This window comes from Rhinoraja longicauda, chromosome 41, assembly GCF_053455715.1.
Source record: "Rhinoraja longicauda isolate Sanriku21f chromosome 41, sRhiLon1.1, whole genome shotgun sequence".
Taxonomy (NCBI): Eukaryota; Metazoa; Chordata; class Chondrichthyes; order Rajiformes; family Arhynchobatidae; genus Rhinoraja; species Rhinoraja longicauda.
In genome coordinates this window covers 13,256,849-13,265,653 of record NC_135993.1, presented here as the reverse complement: position 1 = coordinate 13,265,653, position 8,805 = coordinate 13,256,849, and the positions used below count along the sequence as shown (strand labels likewise).

Here is an 8,805-nt window from a genome sequence, read left to right as displayed (position 1 = left end):
CTCACTCTGACAATGGAAGAGGCTGAGGACAGAAAGGTCAGTGTGGGAATGGGAATTAAAGTGTTTGGCAACTGGGAGATGGGGTAGGACCAGGCGGACTGAGCGAAGATGTTCAACAAAATGATCGCCCAGTCTACGTTTGGTCTCGCCGAACAACGGATACACATTTGAACAACGGATACAGTAGATGAGGTTGGAGGAGGTGCAAGTGAATCTCTGCCTAACCTGAAAGGACTATTGGTGTCCCTTGACAGAGTCGAGGGAGGACGAAAAGCGAGAGGTGTGCATCTCCAGTGGTTTGTTGGGAACAGATGAGTTAACAGAGTTGAGGAGGGGACGGTCTCTGCGGAAGGCGAAAAGGGGTGGAGATGGGAATTTATTCACAAAATGTTGGAGTAACTCAGCAAGTCAGGCAGCATCTCGGGAGAGAAGGAATGGGTGACGTTTCGGGTCAAGACCCTTCTTCAGACTGATGTCAGGGGGGCGGGACAAAGGAAGGATATCGGTGGAGACAGGAAGATAGAGGGAGATGTGGAAAGAAGGAGGGGAAGAGAGGGACAGAGGAACTATCTAAAGTTGGAGAAGTCGATGTTCATACCACTGGGCTGCAAACTGCCCAGGCGAAATATGAGGTGCTGTTCCTCCAATTTCCGGTGGGCCTCACTATGGCACTGGAGGAGGCCCATGACAGAAAGGTCAGACTGGGAATGGGAGGGGGAGTTGAAGTGCTCGGCCACCGGGAGATCAGTTGGGTTAATGCGCACCGAGCGCAGGTGTTCAGCGAAGCGATCGCCGAGCCTGCGCTTAGTTTCGCCAATGTAAATAAGTTGACATCTAGAGCAGTGGATGCAATAGATGAGGTTGGAGGAGGTGCAGGCGAACCTTTGTCTCACCTGGAAAGATTGTTTGGGTCCTTGGATGGAGTTGAGGGGGGAGGTAAAGGGACAGGTGTTGCATCTCGTGCGGTTGCAGGGGAAAGTGTCCGGGGTTGGGGTGGTTTGAGTAGGAAGGGACGAGTGGACCAGGGAGTTATGGAGGGAACGGTCTCTGCAGAACGCAGAGAGGGGAGGGGATGGGATGATATGGCCAGTGGTGGGGTCCCGTTGTAGGTGACGGAAATGTTGGTGGGTGATTTGTTCGATCCGCTGGCTGGTGGGGTGGAAGGTGAGAACGAGGGGGATTCTGTCCTTGTTGCGAGTGGGGGGAGGGGGTGCAAGAGCGGAGCTGCAGGATGTAGAAGAGACCCTAGTGAGAGCCTCATCTATAATGAAGGAGGGGAAGCCCCGTTTCCTGAAGAACGAGGACATCTCTGAAGCCCTAGTGTGAAACACCTCATCCCGGGCGCAGATGCGGCGTAGACAGAGGAATTGGGAGTAGGAGATAGACTTTTTGCAGGGGACCGGGTGGGAAGAAGTGTAGTCCAGATAGCTGTTACGAGTCAGTGGGTTTATAGTAAATGTCCGTCACTAGTCTGTCTCCTGTGATGGAGATGGTGAGGTCCAGAAACGGGAGGGATATTTAAGGGCAGGATGGAAATTGGAGGTGAAGTGTATGAAGTCAGAGCGTTCTGCATGGGTACAAGAGGTAGCACCAATGCAGTCATCAATGTAGCGGAGGTAGAGTTCGGGGACGGGGCCGGTGTACGCCCGGAACAGGGATAGTTCGACGTACCCGACAAAGAGGCAGGCGTAGCTAGGGCCCATGCTAGTGCCCATAGCTACGCCTCTGGTTTGGAGGAAGTGGAAGGAATCAAAGGAGAAGTTGTTGAGGGTAAGAACCAGCTCTGCTAGGCAGAGGAGAGTGTTGGTAGATGGGGATTGGCTGGTTCTACGTTCGAGGAAGAAATGGAGGGCTTTGAGACCATCCTTGTGGGGGATGGAAGTGTAGAGTGACTGGACATGGGAAGATGTGATGTATGGTGGGATCTCGTTGGACGTGGCAAAAATGTCAGGGTTATGTGTTGTATGTGATGGCTAATGGGGTGAAAGATAAGGACGAGGGATACTCTGTCCCTTTTGCGACTATGGGGAGGGGGAGCAAGTGCGGAGCTGCGGGGTACCGAGGAGGCACATGTGAGGGCCTCCTCTATAATGGAAAGGGGACCGAGGGTTCCCTAAAGAATGGGGGCATCTCGGATGTCCTGGTATGGAACACCTCATCTTGGGCACAGATGCAGCATAGGAGGAGGAGGGGGGGGGGGGGGAGGTGAAGGAGGAGGGGGGGGGGGGGAGAAGGGGAGGGGGGGAGGGGTTGATGGACGGTGGGGTTCCCACATTCTCATTGAAAAAGTTGTAACAACGATTTCGACATCGAATTCCAGCAGAAATATCTCTGGATAGATTTCCTTCGTGGGATTTGTAAGCATTCTGTTTACGCATTCTGTGGTTCCATTGTCCGGGGTAGTCCTGGTGCCCCTCTTACATTCCCGATCACCAAACTGACATGAAAACTTAATCCACTTCACCTCAGTTTGTCCCGATCACCATACATGGTGTACACGGTAATTATTGCTGCTGTTGCTGCTTTAATTTCTGAGGGGAATGTAGTTTATTAATTTTCTGTCCCTTTCTCTGCAAATGCTATGAACTGCCAGCCTATTCGGCAATAGGTTCGCGGGTTTTTTTCAGAGAGCAACTTGCACAGTAACCGGTACCTGGAGTCGCAAATATGTTCCGATCAGTTATTGGTGGAAAGAAACGGGATAATTAAATTCCCAGAAATACGCAGAATATTATTCACATTTACGATGTAAAGTAAACGAGTCGAGATTCAGTGCGGAGGAAATAGGGAAACAGCGACGACACACAGATTCATATTGATCTGGGTATTGGTCTTTTTATTTATTTGTTTATTTATCGAAAGATACTTTATACAGAATTAAAAAAACAGATACCAAACAAAAACTATGCAAAAATTCTTCTGCCATTTTCAGAGGCTTTGCAAACATTCATTAGCGTCGTATTTAGTAGTGTTGGCAGAAATATCCTTATACCCCCACTCATTATCTTTGAACAAGTGATGTTTTGGCGGGCGTTTCCATATTTCTGCATATTTGAGGGACGGCAGGTATTTTCCGCGCTTCTTCTGTTGCGGTCTTCTGTTGGTGCACAAGACAGCTCTGTGATTGGGTGGTGCTCTCACCAATGACATGCGGCGCTGTTACACCAATCATCAGCGTGCCAGCGCATTCCTGCAGAAGGTACAAGAAGGGCGAGTGCGGGCACTGACCTCATTCTGTCTGCAGCGCTATTTGCAAATGTCTGGACGAGGAAAAACCGGCGGCAAAGCTCGGGCCAAGGCCAAGTCCCGCTCATCCCGGGCCGGGCTGCAGTTCCCGGTGGGCCGTGTCCACAGGCTCCTGAGAAAGGGCAACTATGGTGAGCGGGTGGGTGCCGGAGCCCCGGTCTATCTGGCTGCTGTGCTCGAGTATCTGACGGCTGAAATCCTGGAACTGGCCGGCAACGCGGCCCGGGACAACAAGAAGTCCCGCATCATCCCCCGACACCTACAACTGGCCGTCCGCAACGACGAGGAGCTCAACAAGTTACTGGGAGGGGTGACCATCGCTCAGGGCGGGGTGTTGCCCAATATCCAGGCCGTGCTGTTGCCCAAGAAAACCGGTGGAGCCAACAAGTAAACGAGACAAGCTGAACCCAATGACCAAAAGGCTCTTTTCAGAGCCACTCACATTGTCTGTGGAACGGCTGATCAGCCACAGGGCTAAGCGCGGGGGAAATTGAATAAAGGCGTTTGTTCTGGGTGAAAGTGAGACTCTTGCCGAGAAGAGCGAACAGCAGGCAGGGATTTCGCGGACCGTTTACACAGTGTCGCTTTAGGGTCTACGTCGGTTTTTGTCCGAGACATTGGAGTCTGACTCCGTTCCGCAGCAGAGATATCAATCATGATGTCCCGATCATGTTCGGCTGCAGGTCTGCCAATTACTTTAGGACGATGAGGGGTTATTATCTGTGACCAGTTACGAGGAATTGTGACAGTCCGACTTCAGTCAGTGGGAGGGAACAGACTGCACTGTGATTGATGACGGGTTCAATTTCAAATTGCCCGCCAATTTTTGATTAACTGGGAACGGAAGGAAATTGCACCGTATTCTAACTAATATGTCGGTTTTATTGACTTAATAATAGAAACGAGGGGGTGGCGCAGCTGGTATAGTTCATTTTCGTTTAACTTAGTTTAGACGCAACGCGGAAACATCGCCCAGCGTAGCCCGCACTTTCCGACACACACCATCGATTTTTTTTGCATTTAGATATTCATGGCAAGCCAATTAATCAACAAACCTGTAAGTTTTTGGAGTGTTGGGGGGAACTAAAGACCTCTGGGCGAAAAACCCACGCAGGTCCGTACAGATTTAGAAATCATTCGCAGAAGTACATCACAGAATCACACCCAAAACAAATGCTGTTGAATTATATATCGCCCACAAGAATTGAAGGGCAGGTTAACATTTGAATTATTAATTGATTTACTTGCTCGTAGTGGCAGAGCTGGTTTTGTTGGGCAACGCGGCCTGAATATTGGGCAGCACTCCGCCCTGAGCGATGGTCACCCCTCCCAGCCTGCCTAATCACAAAGCTGCCTCAATGGACAGGCGGTAATTGAAGAGGCGCGAAAATTAACGGCCAGCCCCTTACCAGAAATTTGAAAAGCCCGCCAAAGAGAATAATTTTAAACAACAGCCTAAAAAAAATCCATTGGAAATCTGAATTAATATCGATTCCCCGTATCTCCCGATACTGACTCACGTAGAATATACACCTAGCGTGAACTAATTCCACGATGAGGAATATGCACACGTTATTTATTGGGAGTCGGGAATGGAAAATAGGATCCAGGAGAATTACAAAAAATAAACTAGTTAAGCTAAAGTACTCACTTCACAATTATAACGACGGCAGCAGGAAATACAAAGATCTTGTTCAGTAATACTCTAAAGGGAAAGATTATTGAGGGAAGTGTGCGTAAGACAGAGGCCAAATAAGGGGTAATGCCAGGATGAAATGTATGTCACTAGCGGGCAGGAATGTAGAGCGACACCATGATTAAAATGCATTCCGTTAATATAATTTTCATCAACACAAACAGAATGTGAAATATATAAAGAGAATACTGAAATATATAAAACATATCTGCAGTAATGCGAGTCGAAATATGAGTACAACTCTTTCAATGATAATGTGAGTGGCTCTTAAAAGAGCCTTTGGGTTTCCGTTTGGTTTGTCAGCGTTGTGTGGATCTTTACTTGGAGCTGGTGTACTTGGTCACCGCCTTTGTCCCTTCTGACACGGCGTGCTTGGCCAGCTCCCCGGGCAGCAGCAGGCGCACGGCAGTCTGGATTTCCCGGGAGCTGATGGTCGCCCGCTTGTTGTAATGGGCCAGGCGGGAAGCCTCGCCCGCGATGCGCTCGAAAATATCGTTGACGAACGAGTTCATGATGCTCATGGCCTTGGAGGAGATGCCGGTGTCGGGGTGAACCTGCTTCATCACTTTGTAAATGTAGATGGAGTAACTCTCCTTCCTCGACTTCCTGCGCTTCTTGCTGCCCTTGGGAGCCACTTTGGACACGGCTTTCTTGGAGCCCTTTTTGGCCGCTGGTTTCGTCGCTGGTTTCACCGGATCAGGCATTTTTACAATCGCCTTCAATCACGCAAAAGATGCCAAATTTCGCTCTGAGCGCGATTTAAATAGGCTGCCCCACCGCCCGATGCTAATGAGGGATAGGACACAGCCACGATTGTCATTGGTCAGTCGCGACACGAACACGGAGCAAACTTCACACCGTTCCCATTGGGTCATTGAAAGAGCCAATCGCAGACATCTACTGCGGCCAATCACAGAGCGCCAATGTCCGGTAACACTGACCTGTAGGGAGGTGGGTGGCAAGCAGCTGCCGGCGACAATTAATGTTGCTCCCTCTCCCCACACCACACCACGACAGACAGACAGTCCCCGGTTTAGTCCCAGTGCGTGTTGTTACTGCAGTTAATTCGGGTCCAACAGCACTGGGTCACGGCTCTGCAAGGATACACCAGATGACTGTTTAAACGGCTCTGTCTCTCCCACCCATAACCCGGATGGGTCGGCATCACTACCGCGCTCTGGGGGAGAGACTTTAACGAGGGCGGTGACAGGGTGGAGAAGTCTTACCGTGAGGAGGGCTGGGGATTGTTTCTGACAGCGGAGACGTTTTAACTGAAGTGGAGACCCGACATGAGTGAACGGCCTTCCCCAGCAGAATGGCCAGTGACTGGAGGGGCTGGGGTTCGGCAGAGATGTGAGGCGGGGCTAGCTGGAGGATGAAGGGGAGCTGAGGTTAATGTCCTTCACCCCGACACTGCCGGAGAGGCCGTTGGCGACTGAAACCCCACACACACCACTGTCATGTGCCGGTGCCCAAACTTATTACAGCTAATGTTATCGACTTCCATGAAGACTCCGAACGTTTGATTCCTGAACTTGCTAATGATGCAAAGATATGTAGGAAAGTAAGTTGTGATGAGGAGTTAAAGAGGCTACAAATACTTAGGATATTATGTGGAGAACTTGTTTCCTCATTGCATCTAAAAAGTGTTTGCTGATAGAAGTCGTGGTGGCAGGACTGGAACTGTCCTGTCGGGAGGAATTGCATAGGCTTGTTTTCCCTGCAGCTGGGAAGGCCGAGTTATGATCTGGTGGAAGTAAACTCATGTCGACAGAGCAAATAGTCAAACAAATACTCCACGCTAGGTATATTTAAAACAGAGGGGCAGAGGTTCAAGGTGAGTCGAATGAGGTTTAAAGGGGATCTGATGGGTAGAAAGCAGACTAAACTGAGGATTGGTGAAGTTCTGACGTTGGTGGCTGATTATCAGACCCTAACGTGGAACAGAAGTAATCAGGAAAGACCACAGAATTTTATCTGATGAAGGGCCTTCAACCTGAAACGTTCATTCTGTTTCTGTCTCCACAGATGCCTGTTGAGTGTTACAGTCATTTTTTCTTTTCTTTTCAGATTTGTGGATAGCATTTTTGATTTAATTTTCAGAATGTTGTCCTTTATCCAGGATATTTTATTCGGAATGCTATCCTTTATCCTTCTTATAGAAACATCAAATTTTTAGGGGATTGGGCAGGCTTGATGCAGGGAAAATGTTCCCGATGTTGGGGGAGCCCGGAACCAGGGGTCACAGTGTAATGGCAGTTTCTATACCATCTCAAAGTACCACTTCGATAGCTATTACTGCTCTGGGATGAAATGTAGGTATAGCTTACGCACACGTCTCATCCTGATATGACAAAAATAATCTTCCAAACTTCTTTTCTTCACTAATTGGTTTTTATTAAAATAGCACAAATCAAAGAGTAATTCATCACTTTCCGTACTTTATCAACTGTTTCTTCTTCAAACAATATCTAGAATTGTTATAGTTATTACCGTATGGTACTCACAAATATAGCCGGTGCGAGCGCGTGTGGTAAAGAACTGTATGCTCACCATCCTCCGAGTCTAAACTGACCCACAACCTCCGTCGTCACACTAGCCTCCTCCCATCTAGACACTCCCCATTACGCATTAAGTCACACCCACAAGCAGGCAAGAAAGACATAAACTAGAAATATTAAAACATAGCCATAACACAATGACAGTAATTTAATTAAGCATAAATGGCTCCTACATACAGTTTAAGGGGTAGGCCATTTAGGACTGAGATGACGAGAAACATTTTCACCCTGAGAGTTGTGGATCAGTGGAATTATCTGCCACAGAAGGTGAAAGAGCTGATGGCTATTAATTTTGCATGACAGGATGCTCGACCATAATACAATGGTAAAATGATATAAAAAGCCTGATCTCTGAAAAGCTGATGTTTGCAATATTGCACCTGGCAGGATGCAACTCCTAAATGTTGTACACCAGGCTGATAGAACATCCCTTTTGCCTGGGGAGGACGTCAGGGAATGATAAGAACAATGTTTCCGCTGAGATTAGGCTGTGGTTCACAGCTGACTAGTGGAATTGTGCAAACATGACCTTCTGTGGCATAATAAGGATCCTTACCTTTGACTAATGACTTTGTGTGAAACATTTTATGACAGTAGAGTGACAAGTATACCATTTGTTCTTAATTTGAAGGAAATGTTGTGTTAAACATCCTGGCTGCAATTTTTTTTATAGAGTCATAGAGTCCTACAGCACAGAAAGAGGCCCTTCGGCCCATCGTGTCCACGCCGCCCGTTACCAAACACAGTCTAATTTTAATCCCATTTTCCCGCATTTGGACCGTAGCCCTGAATGTTGTCGCATTTCAAGTGCCCATCCAAATGCCTCTTAAACATTGTGAGTGTTCCCGCCTCCACCACCACCCCAGGCAGTGAGTTCCAGACTCCAACCACCCTCTGGGTGAAAAAGTTATTTCTCACATCCCCCCGAAACCTCCCTCCCCTTACCCTGTATCTATGTCCCCTCGTTGTTGAACCTTCCACCATTGGAAGAAGTTCCCCGCCATCTACCTCATCTATGCCCCTCATGATCTATGCCCCTCATAACACCTCGATCATGTCCCCTCTCAGCCTTCTCTGCTCCAGGGAAAACAACCCCAGTCTGCTCAGTCTCTCCTCATAGCCGAGGCCCTTCATCCCTGGCAGCATCCTGGTGAATCTCCTCTGCACCCTCTCCAAAGCTATCACATCCTTTCTATAATGTGGTGACCAGAACTGTACACAATACTCCAGCTGCAGCCTCACCAGTGTTCTGTACAATTCCATCATTACCCCCCTACTTTTATATTTGATGCCCCGGCTAAT

At 48.5% G+C, this 8,805-nt stretch overlaps 1 protein-coding gene and 1 pseudogene across 1 annotated transcript; one reads left to right on the top strand and one right to left on the bottom strand.

Annotated features, from left to right (window-relative positions):
• The first annotated feature begins 3,226 nt into the window (after positions 1 to 3,226).
• Positions 3,227 to 3,741, top strand: LOC144611772 (histone H2AX-like). The gene has a single exon (XM_078431020.1). The coding sequence runs from the start codon at positions 3,257 to 3,259 to the stop codon at positions 3,635 to 3,637; it is 381 nt and encodes a 126-aa protein (XP_078287146.1). The 5' UTR covers positions 3,227 to 3,256; the 3' UTR covers positions 3,638 to 3,741.
• A 1,322-nt stretch (positions 3,742 to 5,063) lies between these two features.
• On the bottom strand, positions 5,064 to 5,653 carry LOC144611770 (histone H2B pseudogene; annotated as a pseudogene).
• Between the last annotated feature and the right edge of the window lie 3,152 nt (positions 5,654 to 8,805).